The following is a 17,028-nucleotide window of genomic DNA, read 5'->3' as shown; positions in this document are numbered from 1 at the left end:
TTTTTCCACAGACTTTCTTTCAAACTGGAGTTCAAATTGTGTTCCGTGCACTACTATTTCTTACATAATTCCTCTAATTTTTTAAGGCCTTTGTTAGAGTTGGCCTATGAGCTTTCCAATCCCCCCAAACCCATACTGATAGTCTGCCAGTCTACAAATCAACTTTCCAGTAATTGTTTAATCAGTTTATGGCAGAAGAGTCTTTTTATGTACATTTCCAAAAAGCTTAGACTTAGGAAAGCAGCCAGGTAGCCTGTGCATATATGTCTATCTAACCATTTGGCTCTCTGATATTTGCAACAGGGTGTTTTAAAACCTGTTGACCAGTATTCCCCCCCTCTTTCCAGAAGTCTAATGAAAATAGACAGCTGTATAGATGTCTCAGCAAGCAGCCAGCTTGCCTACTGACAGGAGAAAGAATTTACAAGCCTTAGTAGACACGTAAGAAACCACTCTGGAACGAGATAACAGAAATACTCAAACTGCAAGAAACTCTTCAGTCAACTTGTGTGATACAAGATCCTGAAGAAGTTGAAGGCAAAACACAGATCCAAGCTTTGCTGTTTCTGCAGCTGGTGGATTGTACAGTAGCTGGGGACATTAAAAGAGATATTTGCGAGGAAAATCTCATCTTTTCACATTCTTTGCAGGGTCCCTAGTTGATGTTTAGTCAGTTCCATTTAGCTGATGTTGATGTTTAAGTAAGCCAGATGGAATAAGCTCTAAAGGCACCTCCTTATCAGGTATGAAAGCAGCTGGTTCATGTGCAGGCATCTGTGTTGCAAACACCTGGATGTGCAGGCAGTCTGTGAGCTGTCGGTACTTGGACAGAAATAGGACCTTTTGGAGGGGGGGTTCATCTGTCACTACACCCCACTCAAACCCACCAGTGTCAGCTATGTAGGACCTTTAGTCCCAAAGGTCCTTTAGTCCCAAACCCCCAGCACTGACCTTGCAGCTACTTCTTTTGAGGGGGGAAAGACATGTTCAGTAGGGAACTCACTCCACCTTCCTTGCTGCTGTTGCAATGTAAACAAGGCTGGGCTGGGCTGTCGCTGCATTGTAAGCTCTGCTCCTTTCCATATTTGCAGGATTTCACAGTCCCACCTCTGGGAAGGACGAGGAGAGCAGCATGGAGCAGGAGCATTCCTCCTGGCCTCAGTAAGCACGAGATGGCCATCTTGGGCAACAGATACCAGTGGGGCAAGGCAAACCCTTTTGGTGTGGTGACTGCCTCCTTAGTGAGCCAGCTGTCTGACCTGCAGAAGATGACTGAGTTGCCTCTCAGCCAGTTCAGAGGGGTCTATTTGCCTCCTGTGCTGCACCCTTTAAACAAGACATTAGTCAAGGGTGGCAAGTGGAAGGATGTGGATAGCACCCAAGAAAAGCGCAGATCCTTCCTGAATGACTTCTGCAAGAGATACAACAGCAGGAAGAAGCTGCCAACACACCTTGTGCACCTGGTGTCAAGAATTTATGTGGAGGACAGGCACAAGGTCCTGTACTGCGAGGTGCCCAAAGCAGGATGCTCCAATTGGAAAAGGGTCCTCATGGTGCTCAATGGACTCGCTGCTTCAGCAAACAACATTTCCCACGATGATGTGCACTATGGAAAACATCTAAGGAAACTGGACAGTTATGACCTAAAAGGCATAGATACACGTTTGAACACGTACACCAAAACTATATTTGTACGTGATCCTATGGAAAGACTGGTATCTGCCTTCAGGGATAAGTTTGAACATCCAAACAGCTATTACCATCCAGTGTTTGGGAAGGCAATAATTAAGAAGTACAGACATAATGCAACTGATGAAGCATTGAAAACAGGATCCGGAGTCAAGTTCAGGGAGTTTATCCAATATTTGCTAGATTCCCATCGCCCGGTAGGAATGGACATTCACTGGGAGCAAGTCAGTAAGCTCTGCTATCCCTGCCTTATCAACTATGATTTTATAGGGAAGTTTGAAACCCTGGAAGAAGATGCCAATTACTTTTTGCAGCTGGTAGGTGCTCCAGCTGAGCTGAAGTTTCCTAAATTTAAAGACAGGCATTCCTCTGATGAGAGAACAAGTGCAGAGGTAGTGAGGCAATACTTAAAGGAATTGTCTAAGGAGGAGAGACAGCTGACCTACGATTTCTATTATTTGGATTACTTAATGTTCAATTATACATCACCAGTTGTATAGCACAGAATAGCTTCAGGCTTCTATTAGATACTTACCATTTTGAGATTCAAAACAACTACTTTGATATTAGCCCTGAAAGGAAACAAAGTTACTGCTAAGTGGAGTTGTCTTGACTTAGTGGGGATTTTATAAGCTAGAGTGACATCAATTGACATTAAGTTATAGAAGAATGCACAAGAAAAGACCTGTAAACAGCATAAATTGCACTAAAATGGCTGAAAAAGCTGCTTTTACCATTATGGATTATACTGTGGAAGCTGTAGCGCAGCCAGCTGTTGCATTAGCTTACCTAATGTTCTTTTAATGGTTTAAGAAAAAAAGCATTCAGAGTAGCATGATTTTTTCTTGGTGTGTCTGCTTTGAAAATTGTTTTTGAAACTATTTTTGAATGTATGTTTTAATTTCTGTCACTTATTAATAAAGAATATTGGCTAATTTTCTAAAATGTCTGCAGTGTTCTCAGTTGCAAGGCATGGATGTTTGATTATCATCAGACTGTGGCTGGGTTTAGACCTGATTGGTTTTTACTGAAGGATGTTCTTGAATACAAATACATAAAATTACCAATAGCCCAGCAGTTCAACTGTTGATCTGATGTGCCAATCCACTGCCCTATGTTGATTGATGCACTAGAGCTGATGAACATGAACTTTCTTTCAGAGAACAGCCACATATGTTAAAATTAACATTTTAATTTAAAGTGGAGTCAACCACATTGCATGCTGTGATCCCGATATTCAAGATAATCTTCATCCTTGGTAGTAAGAAAAATGTCTTAGATGATCTTTAAGGTCCATTTCAACCCAAACCAATCTATAATTCTCTCCACTTCTTCCCTCTTCCCCCTCCAGCATCCAAGCAACACATGTGGTGCCCAGCTGTACATAGCACTGTACAATGGATGTCCAGGGTGTCCCAGGAGGAGAAATCTCTTCAAAATGGATAGGGAGAAAATCCCTATGCCCTTCTAAATCAAAGATGACACTTATTTTTGGCTTCCTGTAGAGAGTCAAGGCACCTGGCTCCAACATCTTCATATAGCAAGTTGTAAAATAAGGAAACAATCTGGCAGGACACTGGTGAAAGCAAAATGTCCTTTTCCTCTGTTCCCAACCATTGGTCATAACCAATGCTATTGCTTTCTTTTCCTTCACCTTAGGCAAATACGTGGCTTCAGTCCTTACACAGGAGTAACTGTGGGTCCTTGTTGAAAGGAGACACAATTTCCTACATATCCTTGCTCTTGCTTGTCTCTCAGTTTTCACCTTAGAAGAGGGAAAAAAGCCACCTCCAGCCTCTGCAGTGCCAGTGCATAACCCAGCAGGCTCTGCAGAACAAGCTGCTCCAAGTCAGAAAGCTGCAAGCACACTGGGCAGCCCAAGCTGTAGGTGATGCTGTACATGACTAGCAGCACCCACAGCCAAAGCCAGCCTCTTCCCTGGGGCCATGAAGCAAAGAGGAAGAAATGGAAAAAAACCACAAGCAATCATCACCGTGATGTATGGAGAGATGCAGGTGTTCAGAAACAGCAAGCAGTTTCAGGGAGGACTTGGATGGGTAAACACACACACTGTTAGTTTGTGAGCTGCTGCTGGGCCTAGATGAATCCATAGGTGTTACCACCAGAAGCATTTGGAATGGGATATCCAACCACTGAACTTCCCCAATACATGAACAACATGCCCCTAAATCTTCCCCTTAACACTCAACATGGTGTCTGACTCCCACCTTCCCTGGCAGCACTGTCTTCTGGTTTTCCTTCAGGCTCTGTCCCAGAGCAGGGATCCCAAGCACTGTCTCTCTCTGCCCATGGAAATGACACTGCTGTGGGGAGGCAGCTGCCCCATGGCTGAGGGCTCAGCCCCAGGGGACCAAGCTGGAGTGATGGCTCCATGCAGCCACTGCCTTGCTGGACACCAGGATGCTACTGCACCAGTTTTGTGCACCACACCACTTAATGACTGTTAGTGAATTCCATGTATCTCTACACATAATTATTCTTTTTTTTTTTCTTTTTTTGTTTTAATAATCTGGCCATGCATTTTCATGACTGTTGCCTTTGAGTGGGACTGCATCAGGACTTTAAAGAGCAGGTCCTTACAGGGTTTTGAGTTCATACCATTCAACCACCTAACTCAGGTAAAAAATTGCCTTAGATGTCACTTGGATTTGACCTTGGTGTAAAAAGTATCTTTTCCACTGTCACATCGAGAGCCCTCTAGTTCCTCTGATTTTGTAAGTACAGATTCCCATGTCTAATCCTGAATGAATCTCTCTTGATTTGTAGTGAGTTGTTCCAAGCTACTGAATCAGAATCATAGAATGGTTTGAACTGGAAAGGACGCCCAATTTCACCTAGTTCCAATCCCCCTGCATAGGCAGGTTCACCTTCCACTAGATCAGGATGCTAAAGGCCCCATCTAACCTGGCCTTGAACACTTCCAGGGAGGAGGCAACCACAGTTTCTCTGGGCAACATGTGCCAGTGTCTCACCACAGTCACAGGAAAGAATTTCCTCCTAACTTCTAATGTAAATTTAATTGCCTAATCTCTTCTAATTTCAAGCCATTCCCCCCTTGTCCTATCAGATGTGAAAATCTGATCAAAAACCCCAGGATGAACAACCCCAACTCAGCCTGTCCTGGCAGGAGAGATGCTCCAGCCCTCTGATCATCTTTGTGGCCCTCCTCTGGACTCGCTCTAACAGTTCCATTATGTTGGGGACTCCAGAACTGGACACAGTACTATAGGTGAGACCTCATGAGAGCAGAGTAGAGGAGCAGAATCACCTCCCTTGACCTGCTGGCCATTTTTCTTTTGATGCAGCCCAGGATACAGTCAGCTTTCTGGGCTTTATGTGCACACTGTTGGCTCATGCAGATCTTCTTGTCAAACATCATCCCTAGGTCCTCCTCTTTTCAATCCAATCTCCATCCAGCCTTCATTTGTTTTTGGGAGTGCCCTGGCCCAGATGCAGAATCTTGCATTTGGCATTGTTGATCTTCATGCAGAGCCCACCTCTCAGATCTGTCAAGGTCCCTCTAGATGGCCTCTCTTCCCTCCAACATGTCAACCGTACCACACAGCTTGATGTCATCAGCAAACTTCCTGAGGATGAATTCAGTTCCACTTTCCATGTCCCCAACAAAGATGTTGAACAGCATTGGTCTGAGTACTGACTCTTAATGAATGCCACTCATGACTGTTCTCCATTTTGACATCAAGCCATTGGCCACAACCTTTTGAGTGCAACCATCCAGCCAATTGCTTATCCACTGAGTGGTCCATCCATCAAATCCATACTATTCTAGTGTAGTTACCACTATGTCATGCAGGACAGCATCAAACACTTTGCTCAAGTCCAGATAAATGACCTCGGATGCTCTCCCTTTGTCCACCAATCCAGTGACCCTGTCACAAAAGCATGCGAAGTTTGTCAGTCAGGATTTGCCCTTAGTGAAGCCATGCTGGCTGTCACCAATCAGCTCTTTATTTTCCATGTGCCTTGGCAGAGCTTTTAGGAGGATCTGCTCCATGACCTTACTGGACACAAAGGTGAGATTGATTTGTTGGTACTTACCCGGCATTTCCTTTTTTCCATCTTTGAAAATGGAGGTTACATTTCCCTTTTTTCAGTCAGTGGGAACTTCACCAGACTTCCATGGTTTCTCAAATAGGATGGACAATGGCTTTGAAACTTTATTTGCCAGTTCCTTCAGGAACAGCAGATGTATCCCACTGAGTCCCATTGACCTGTGCACCTTCAAGTTCCTGAGGTGGTCTCAGACCTGTTCTTCTCCTACACTGGGGAGATATTTCTTTTCCCAGTCCCTTCCCTTGCTTTCTGCAATTTGGATCATGTGACAGGAGCCCTTGCTGGTGAAGACTGAGGCAAAATAGCAATTGAGTAACTCAGCCTTTTCTATGTCCTGCAGGTCTCCAGTTTCCTTCTGAAGAGGGCCCACATTTTCCCCAGCTTTTTCTTAGTCATGACATACCTGTAGAAACTTTTCTTGCTGCCCTTGACATCCCTGGCCAGATTCAATTCTTCCTGTGCTTTGGCTTTCATAGCCTGATCCCTCACTTCTCTGAAAACTTACCTGTACCTGCAGTTGAAACAAGCTTGAAGAAGTTAAAAAAAGAATAAATGTACCTTTTGATGTTTATATATTTACTTTGTCTTGTCTGTTGTGGTTGTGTTAGTTGTTAAATTACAGGTAAAAATGGCTTATATACCAAGATTTTCCAAATATGTAGCAATATTTAAAAAAAAAACATAAGAGGGGGAAAAGTTTAATATAATAATAAAGAAAGGAGGCCAGTTTATATATGAGTTTCATATGAATTTTTCAACTAAATAGTAATCAATTACAAAGGCTTTGAAGAACTTAATCTTCAACTTGAGCTTGCTTTAGGGACAAACTTTTACTCTAGCTGATCAGTGAATGAAAGAGATTTGTTGGGGAAGGGTGTATCAGTAATGTTGTATCAGAAATGTCTCCCAGGATTTCATCTACCAAATTCATAACTTGTCTTAGATAAAAAAAATTGTTTGAGTCCAGGGGGGTGAAAGAAGCTATTAGCAAATGTTTGGCTTCTGCAAATGAGAGGGAAAATGACATTGATTTGCATGCATCCATGGACATGCACATCAGGTCCCTGGCTTGTCAACTTGAAAATCTGGTACAGTTTGCATTTGTGATTTAAAAGGGGGGACATTACGTAAGGCCTTTAAAGTGAGCATGTACACAGAAGTGTAATTGTTTTAGCCACACTGTTGTTCTATGGCTCTAGTGAAAGTAATTTAACTTCTTTGTATGCTCAGTGTCAAACTTCATAGCCCCTAAATGCACTTAAAAATTCGTTTTTTTGAAAATCTAACTCAGACTTTTGTAAAGAAGATGCTCTCCATAGTCATCTTCAGCAACCTAAGGGATTCAGATGATCTCAGTAGCAGAATCTAGATTGTACTTTGCCTCATTAACCACATTTTGAAAATCACCAGCCTGCTTTGCCAGGAATTAAGTTACATGATTTAAAATTAACACAAGAGTCTAGCATAATTGAAGTGGGACTGTGATATCTGACTTACGGGATTAGAAGGGATAAAGGCATCATTTGAAGCACAAGAGATAACCTCTATTTTTCAAAGTAAATTTTAAAAGGTCAAAGTGTGAGGCTGGGTTGCAACTTGTCTTACATTGTGTAAGACATCTAGGCAAAAGAAAATGGGAAAGTCATCCACTATAAGTAGTGCAAAACACCTCCACAAATGTGCACAGATGTTTGTTTTATTTAGAAAATTCTCTTGAACGTATGCAGAAGAGGACTGAAAAGACACTCCACAACATTCAGTGCAATTACACTTACACCCAAGCTCAGCTGCAGCATGCAGAGCCTCTTCTGGAGGGCTTCATTGCAGTAAACGCTTTTTAGTTATGAATATTTCTTCATTTGAAGATCTCTAAGCACTCCTCTAACGCAGGCTGGTTGTCAGGAAAAGTCAAATGTGCTGGAAAGGCACTGCAGTGAGTCCATGGGAGGGCTGGAGCAGAAGAGTGCTGCCTTGGTTTATTTCTCTTCCAAACACCATGCCTGAAACAAAAAGTTGGTTTTTGGAAAATAATGTCGCATAGTTTCCTTTCTTCTATAATAAATCAGTATTAAAGAAAAATTATTTTATTTAATAATACAGTAAAAATATTTTAACTCATAATTAAATAGCAATACATTAAATGTGTGAGTTCTCAAATTCTGATACATTTGCCCACATAAAGCAGTTTCCTCTTTCCATGTAGGATTTGCAAAGTCTAAACTTTGCAAAGTTTAGACACAGCCATCCCACCCATCTCTTCTGCAACTGCTGGCAAACTGTTGATGGAAGTCAGGGGTATGAGAAGTATGCAGCCACAGTGTAATCAAACATGGCACATCCTCTTGAAATGTCCTCTGGTGTAACTCCCCCAAAAGGACAAATTTATTGGAGCTACTCCTGCCTTGGGCTATTCTGTCTTGGTGATGTGTCATTGGAGATCACCACTTTCATTTTAAAGGCAGTTTAAATTTAAATGAAAATTACAGTATGACACTTGGCAAAAGTCTGTGAGGAAAATAGTTTAATAGATCTTTTCATTGTATATGTAGATTTTATATATAACCTATATAAGTCTTTGTTGTATGTGCCTTCAAGCTAACAATAGGTCAGATAAGTATTTTTAACTGCAATGTTAGTGCCACTTTATTAGATGTGTAACCTGCTGTGCTGCTTTCAAAACTAAATTAATTTGGCCTCAGAACCTAATGTCTGAAATCAGACCATAAATTATCTCACTTCATAAAAAATACAGATGCATCTACTGTATCAGCCAATTCCTTTATAGCTCAGAGGGCAGGGCAGGGATAGAGTACTGGGGCATGGAAGTAGCTGACTCAGCAAAGGTCCATAACCCCAGATACCTGGGACTGATTTGCCTTCCAAAATGGGTGATGGGGAATGGACGGGGACACACACACAACAACAAAATCATATTATTTAGTTTAATAAGAATATCTTCAATTAAATTTATAAAAACTTCTATTTTGAGGGAGAACTGCTGAGCTCTTGGCCCTGTGGCTAGTGGCAGTGAGTCCTATGGGGTCTTGTGTCTTAGATATAGTTCTGCTTGTGTCTAGAATAACAATGTTGGACTTCAGAGACCTGGGTCTTCTTCTAAATTCTGTAACTTCATGGACTTGTTGGATAAACTTGACCTGCTCTCTGTCTTGGTTTCCCCACTGGTGAAGTGGTCCTGTAAATGGAAGGTAGTTATACCATATGCCTTGTCCTAAAATCATTGAATTGTTTGGATAAATAGGTGTAGTTAGAAATCAGGTATTAGTATGAAATTTAACTCAGGACTTTCATACTCTTTCTTTCTGTTTTATTCCTAATAGCTCAGAGGGAGCTGAGGATCTCCCAGCTTTGTTTCATCTGAGAAGTGCATCATTCAGCTCTGTTCTGGGCAGTTGGCAGCCTTAAGAATGCAAGCTCTGTTTCAAAACACTGTGTGTCTTGTCAAGCCTGTCCAGGCACTGCCTCAGCATAAAACCAGTGCCAGGTTGTCTGACCAGAGGCAAGTGCCCCTCCGGTTCCTTTTGTATAGAGGAGAGCAGACAGAGACAGGGTGAGAATTTTGCTGTCTCATTTTATTCTGATCCCAGATAAAGAGCAGCTATTTTACTTCGGTGTAGTAGCCCTAAATAAAGTGATGCTCAACTACAGAGTTCTGCAGAAGCAGTGGATTCTGTCCATGTACTCAGACTCCCGCTTTCTCCTAAACACCAGGGCTTCATAACCCAGAACCCAGGGCCATGTTCCCCCAGCCCTTCTGTAGATCCTGCCAGTCCTATAACATTCTCCACTTTACCTGGCTGCTAGAGACTCTCAGCATTTATCTCCTACCACCATAACCACTTTTTCTATGGCTCCCTGGAGAATTATTTTTTTTTTTTTTTTTTTGTAATACAATTAATCGTTGTTCCTTTTGCCTGTCTTCTCACATACACTTTCCCACTCTTTTTAAGTATGTCAGCAGAAATGAGTATGACCAGCTCCTGCTTCACCCTCAGATATTGAGCATAAGCCAGCTCCAGTCCAGCACATCTATGTTATCATAGCACTGTGGCTGCACTAATAAGTCTGCCTAAGAGTATGGTACTGTCAGTCACCATCTGTGCACAGATATCTGTCTTGTCCCTGTCACGTAGAAATTCCTCCAATGCCTGTTTTGGGTTTGGTTTTTTTCCTCAGATTCCTTCCAGAAAGCACATTTTCCGCAGAACCTTACAGAACTGCCCATTTCCCAAGATTTGGAAGTTTGAAGTGTTCCACATAATTTGCATTCAAGAAACAGCATTCTGAAACACAAGGTGTAGGAGCAGAGCAGGTTTATCTGGGCATTTCATCACACAGAGATGTAAATCAACACTCAGTGGATTGTAAATACATGTCACTAGGATATTAAATGCTACAGGTTTAATTTTCCCTAGCTGATTATTTGTGTGTAAAAACTGGATGTAGGCAGACTAGCACCTGCCTATTGAATTATCTCATTCCTGATAAAAGCAGGCGCAAACACAGACAGATTTTTAAGTTTCAGGAATGATAATGACTCATAATTCATCTGAGAAACTGTGTGTTCAGAGAGCTGATTCAATTAAACAGCAGTTCCCTCCTTACAACCTTGCACAAATGCATGTGTAGATGCATGCACATGTTTTATAAAGACATGTGCACACATACAATGTATACCTGAGTCTCACAACTTTCAGCCCGATGTTACTCAGCAGTGGCAGTGGGAGCTACTTAGCTTAAGTCCTACATTTCATTTGAAAGATCTTAAATGTGTATTAAGATATGTACTCTCTAAAGAAACAGAGTTCCAATTGCTCTGGATATACAGGCAGAATTTATGTTTTCATCTCTGGCTGTAGCAGAGAATGGATATGGTGGCATTCTATATGCAAAGGTATAGCAAGCTGCAGAGCCACAACATTATTCCAAATCAACCTAAGCTACTTCCAGGAGCTAAGTTTACCTCTTGCACAAGCTGGGGGTTATTTTGCTGCTTCAGCTTTCATGGGACAGGATGCTGCCAAGTCTCTGGGTTGGCAGTGTGGGTAGCTGTGCCTGCTTCTGGTCATGGGTATGGCTACAGGTTTTTGGGGGGAATTCTCTGGTGGGAAACTTGGGGAGGGCAGGAGAGAAGTGAGCAAGGGTTTGTAGTATCTCTCTGCTTTCAAGGAAGTTATCATAGAATTATAGAACCATAGAAGGGTTTTGGTTGGAAGGGACCTCAAAAATCTTCTTGTTCCAAGCCCCCTGATGTGGACAGGGACACCTCCCTCTAATCCAAGCCATAGGCAGTAGTTGTCACCTATGCTGTGCCTTCTGCTATCCTCTTCAAAATGGAAAAAAAAAAAAGGCACAAGAGAAAAGGGAGAGAGAGGAAACCTCTAACAAGAATGGGAAATGTTAATTGTGGCTGGAGGTGACAGTACAGAATAAAAAAATAGCTGTTTTGCTATTGTATCTCTGTTGAAGTACCCTGAGACTACAGTACAGCAAAAGCTCATCTCCAGGAGAGGATGGTGTTTCTCAAATTCCTCATGATCCTTGCAGGTCCTTCTGAATAGGAGGGAAAACAAAAACATACAACCAAAGTGAGATAAAATTGTTCTTTGTCTCAGCCATGCTGCCAACAAATTCCCTCCTCCCACTTTTCCCTGAATCTTTTTGGCTGTCTCCAGCCCAAGTGGCTGCAGTGGGTTCAGGACACTGTGCTGTCTCCACAAACAGACTCCCCTGATGAATATTATTTCAACCAGGAAAAAATCGGTTCACAACGTATTGCTTTACTTAAAAGTGATGTTAAGAGTGAAATTCCCAGCTTAAGCTTATATATATGAGGTGAGTCAGCCCAGAAGTCAGCAGCTGGAGAACACAGGCAAGACTTTTCAGCTGGGCTGGAGCAGCCGCTGCTGCCAGGCACATCAAGGGGAGATGCATGGGACAGCTCTGAAAAGAAATTGGCCCTAAGGGAAACTCCAAAGTGTAGCTGAAGAAGCCAGTTCTCAGGAAACACTGCCTAACAGCTTTTTTGGATAAGAAGATATCTTTAGACATACATTACCTGGAAGCAGCAGAGGCTACTTTGCCAAACCCAGATCTTTCTCAGCAAGTCATGGAGAAACAGAGGGAATAATTCTGGACATTTTGAGAAAGTCCTTTTAGCACTTTCAGTTCTGCTTTCTGCCCCCCTCTTCCTGCAAGCACCAAGACATTTCTTTAATTTATTGCAATTTACCAAGGGAAAACAAGCTCTCCCACTGACATCTTCATAGATGAAATCTGCTCTCTGTGCTGTCTTGGTTGCAGAACTGGGCACAGGCTGAATGAGAGAAGCTGGGAACTTGTTATGTAAAATCTACAGCAACTGAGCTTTTCTAGTGCTATTATGCCCTGACCCCTTATTTTGGCTCAGTAACAAAACCACTGAGACTGGACAGTTATAGGGTTTCCCAGGCTTTTTTTTTTTTTTTTTTTTTTTTTTTTTTTTTTTTTTTTTTTTTTTTTTTTGGCATCATCACAAAAACTAAGTGAATCAATAGTGTGCCCAAACTTCTGAAATGGTCAAGGACTTTCAGTATCTCTTACACACAAAGAAACAGTAGGGAAAAATGTGCATTTTATTTACTCTTATTTAGTCAGGACGGTCTTCAGTGTAAGAACTTCTTGCTCTGGATCATGTTAGAAATCTCATTGTTAGAAACATTTTCTCATTGTTTGATATTTGAGCTACACTATGATCCCTATTGCTTTGCATTCCCTTTTCTTTTTTTCTATATGTCTTGAATTTTCCATTTTTTCAATAAATTACATTTGCCTGTAATTCAGGTGATTATTTTCCTCTTCAAGACTCAGTCTTTGTTCTGCTTCAGCATTCTTCCTTGAGTGAAAAAAATATGAGTTAAAAAGAATCAATTAAAATAGAGGGGAGAGGAGAGGAGAGGAGAGGAGAGGAGAGGAGAGGAGAGGAGAGGAGAGGAGAGGAGAGGAGAGGAGAGGAGAGGAGAGGAGAGGAGAGGAGAGGAGAGGAGAGGAGAGGAGAGGAGAGGAGAGGAGAGGAGAGGAGAGGAGAGGAGAGGAGAGGAGAGGAGAGGAGAGGAGAGGAGAGGAGAGGAGAGGAGAGGAGAGGAGAGGAGAGGAGAGGAGAGGAGAGGAGAGGAGAGGAGAGGAGAGGAGAGGAGAGGAGAGGAGAGGAGAGGAGAGGAGAGGAGAGGAGAGGAGAGGAGAGGAGAGGAGAGGAGAGGAGAGGAGAGGAGAGGAGAGGAGAGGAGAGGAGAGGAGAGGAGAGGAGAGGAGAGGAGAGGAGAGGAGAGGAGAGGAGAGGAGAGGGAGAGGAGATCCCAATGCAGTTGGGCTCAGGGTGAGCTTTTAGGGATGAATTATACATTGATGACACTGGACAGCAGAAGTTGAATTGTGAGACTGCGCAGAAATTCCCTTCTGTGCCTTTCATACCAAATAAGCTCAATTTAAAAGTCAAAAATCATTTTCAAAAAGCCCATTCTGCAAACTGCTTCCTGCAACACTGTGCAGCAGGTTGGGTGGTTTCCTGCCCCCTCTCAGAGCCCAAGGACCATCCATGCCACGGCAAGAGCCTCACCAATAACGGTGCCGGTGAAGCATGTAGCTGAAAAGAATCCTTTTCACTGGTGTATTGGCTCTGCCACGCTGCTGGTAAGAAAATTGTGCTCATATCAGTCAAGCATGCAGGGTGAAACTGAAAATCAGATGAGTATTGTAGATGTTTTGCTGATACAAAAGGGGGACGTGGGAAACCATAAATTTATCAGAAATTTCCTGTTCTGCGCATGTGTTCTTATAGAGGTAGACTGATTTGTTTTTAACAGGGATCAGACTATTTTGGTTTGTACACTTGAAGATGTATCTCTAGCTGTATCTGCCTCCTGTCTTCAATATCCATCTTCACAAAAATAATTCTTTCCACGAAACTCACAAAATCCACTGTAAACAGCAACTTATAGCAGGGCTATCTACAGCCTATCCAAAGCCTGGATGCAGGAAAAGAGAAGACTGATGAGTCTACAGAGGTAAGCCACGAAGGATGGTCTCAGACTAGTGGCTCTGAATTAATGTCTGCCAACAAGTGAAAAAAAAAACAAAAACATTATCCTCAAAATCTTCTGGAAGAAATGTCTTTTGTTATAATTTTTAATTATTTACATTGCTTGCAGCTTTTTTGCCCTCAACAGAGTTTGAGGAAGAGCAGCTTGCCAAATTATATCCACCCATAGAAGGCAGTTACGGAGTTTAGATTAGAAAATGTTGCTTATAAAGAAACACAAAATGTGAAAGCAGCATAAAGCAGGGGAGACCCCTGGCCCTTTGCTTTATTCCATTCAGTCTTCATGGACTGCATCTGCCACTCAGCTGCCATCCCTGTGGGGTGCCAGTAAGTACCAATACTGGACTAGAGCTATGGGCCTCCAAAATCTGTTTTCTGTGGCTTTATGTGCTCCCAGAACACGCTCACAGGAGATCAGCAGCTGAAGACAAAACACTTTTAGCTGGTCAGTCCTTACATGTTCACCAACCACCCACCCATCCCTGCAGTGGCTTTAAGCTGGTATCAGTAAAGCTGAAGAAGGCAGCAAGAAGTGAAGTGTTTGCTTCTTTGTATTAAATTCTATTATTTCTGTTGACAATTGAGCCAACACAAGGATCTCCAAAGCAGTACAACATCTGCCATTAAAAGAAACTCTCCAGTTGCCATTCACTGGTTTAAAACATTACTTCTAGTGGAGCAAAAGCGTGGCATGAGTATCACAAGTTATTAGGCTTCAGCTAGCTTTTTTTCAAGCTGTAAACAAGAAAAACTGTCAGAAATGGAAAAAATGTTCTACAAAGGTTCTCAGTAAAAACATGCTGTCAGATTTTCTTTAGAAGTTTGTAGACAAATGAGCTTGAACTTGTAAATATTCATAGTCAGACTCTGCTTTTCAGTTATTTCAATGAAAGATGAACCTCTGCATAGAAAAAAAGGTCAAAATCTTCACTTCTATCGCCGCAGGTTTTAGCTTTTAGAAGGTATTAACGTTAAGAGACAGGAAAAGCCCTGTAAAATACATATTATTAAGATGACAGTTACTATTGTAATCTACAAAGGTACTCTGAATGATCTGAAGCAAAGCTGTCTCTCAGAACATGCTGCATAAACCCATTCATGTCATACATTTCCTCTGGTTGCATAAATCCCATGGCTACGAAGCTATACAAGCATTATATATATTACCATCATATTGCACATAGCAGATGCCTTAGACAAAGAACAAATTCATAGCATGGAGCCACATGTCAAATATACTAGCCACTCAGCCTCAGCCTTGCCAAAAACAAATTAAAAAAAAAAAAAAAATCAACAACACAGGATAGATTTAATTTAAAAACTTACACTTTGACTCAGAGAGGTAGCTGCATGGAGCAATTTGTTAAAGTGCTTCTAGAGGCTTCACCAGAATCCCAAATGACATTTATCTAAAGCATTACCACTGTAGGTAAGCCACAGAGCAGTAAATGGATTCAGATCTGGGTGACAGATCTCTGAGAGTACTTAATGGACTACTCATGGCAGCAGTTGGTAAGAATCTGAAGAAGATCACAGTGAGGCCTCATGTGCTTCAGAGTTTTCCTCAGCGAGTAAGTTTGGAAGTAATCATTAGATTAGGATGAGAATCATTGCCAGCATATTTTGGACATTATTGAAATTACTAGGTTGAGAAAAAGATGGACAAACTCAGCAGACTGGATTGTTCTCAAGAGTGATCAACGTCAGACAGAATGTCTGCAAAATTCCATGTCTCAGAGTAACTTACCTACAGGATGAGCACCGTATCCCAAGAAGGTCTCAGAAGTTACTGTGGAGAAGCAAGGAAGGATGCTTCCACAATGTGATACTGCAGCAAGAATGGCAACTTCAGTTCCTAGGTGTGATACAAGAAATGTTTTCACATCAGAATGTGCTTGCTGGGAGTCCGATATTAAAAACGCATTTTAAAAAAGCATGTTGAAAAAGTGGTTAAGATACAACCAAGAGCTGAAGAAAAACATTAGAGAAATTTCTTCAGAGTGGGAGACTTCTGGAATTTAGTCTGCTTAGCTTATCAAAAGGATGACAAAGAGATGATTTGTTCACATTATAGAAGTATCCTCATGGGGAGACAGTAGAAGCACAGGAGACTTTTTAAACTGGGAGAGAAAAGCATGGTAAGAACCACTAAATGGCAGAGGAATTCATAAAAACTGAATTTAGAGACAAAGACCATTTTTTGTGATGAAAATTATTCGCCTTGGGAATAAGATACCAAGGGAATAGGTGTATTTTCTATCCCATGAGTTTTGACATCAATCAAGAATGCTTTTTGTAAAATATATTTAACCAAATATAAGGTATTGAACTCATGAAATGTGTCATGAGGTGAAGTGTAATGGTCTATGACACAAAGTTAATTAGAAAATGTTATGTTGCCATCTAATCTTAAACTCCATGATGCTCTGACTGATCTTTGCCTGTATAGGAAACTGAAGCAGTGGTGAGGGAAGAAGCTGAGCATCTGGAGCCAAGGAGCTCAGAAACAGCAGCAAGGGTGTAAGGCAGAGCAACTCAGGCTGGCCAGGAAAGCACGGATGGATGTTAAAGAGAGTGTAACAGTGGTATATATGGAGTAACACATTTCCTGTGGCTGATAACATTTCTGAGCACTTCACTGAATTCCAGCATCTCACGTAGCAAAATTAGACAAATCCCTTTTGGCCATACTGGCTGAGGCTGAGCACAGAGGCCACCAGCATGTTGGGAATGCTTCCCCAGCACATGCACAGCCTCCTGCACCCTGCCCTGTCCTGCTGAATGTCATTGCCTCCCTCCACAAGAGAGCTATTTCTCCCCTCCATTTCCAGCTGACCTGGGATTCTTCTCCCGACTCTCCCGTACCTCCCAGGAGTGTCCAAGGCTGCTTTCCTGCTCTTCCCCTCAAGTTCATCAAATCCTGCATGTCTCTACCATTAATGCAGCTTTTTGCAATAGGACTCGTGGCAGTTTGTGGCAGGAGGGGAGAACAAGGACTTTTTTTTTTTTTTTTTTCCTTTTCATATTGCCAGCAAAGGGCCTGTCCATGCCATGTTGAAATTAAACCATTTCTAAAGATGAAAAGCCTCTAGATGGTTTCTATGCTACCTAGCTCTTAATTTTGCTTTTCTAACTGTAATTGCTGCCTA

At 42.0% G+C, this 17,028-nt stretch overlaps 1 protein-coding gene across 1 annotated transcript in view; it reads left to right on the top strand.

The window, feature by feature from the left end:
* CHST9 (carbohydrate sulfotransferase 9) overlaps window positions 1–2,217 on the top strand; it is a 78,402-nt gene extending 76,185 nt beyond the window's left edge. Inside the window, exon 3 of the mRNA XM_030445762.1 lies at window positions 1,092–2,217. Within this exon, the coding sequence (XP_030301622.1) occupies window positions 1,092–2,189 (1,098 nt within the window). The 3' untranslated portion in view covers window positions 2,190–2,217. The remainder of the gene's footprint in view (window positions 1–1,091) is intronic.
* The last annotated feature ends 14,811 nt before the right edge of the window (window positions 2,218–17,028 follow it).

Source organism: Calypte anna, chromosome 2 (genome assembly GCF_003957555.1).
Source record: "Calypte anna isolate BGI_N300 chromosome 2, bCalAnn1_v1.p, whole genome shotgun sequence".
Taxonomy (NCBI): domain Eukaryota; kingdom Metazoa; phylum Chordata; class Aves; order Apodiformes; family Trochilidae; genus Calypte; species Calypte anna.
Note: the sequence above shows the minus strand (reverse complement) of the source record. Positions and strands in the feature narration are given on the sequence as shown.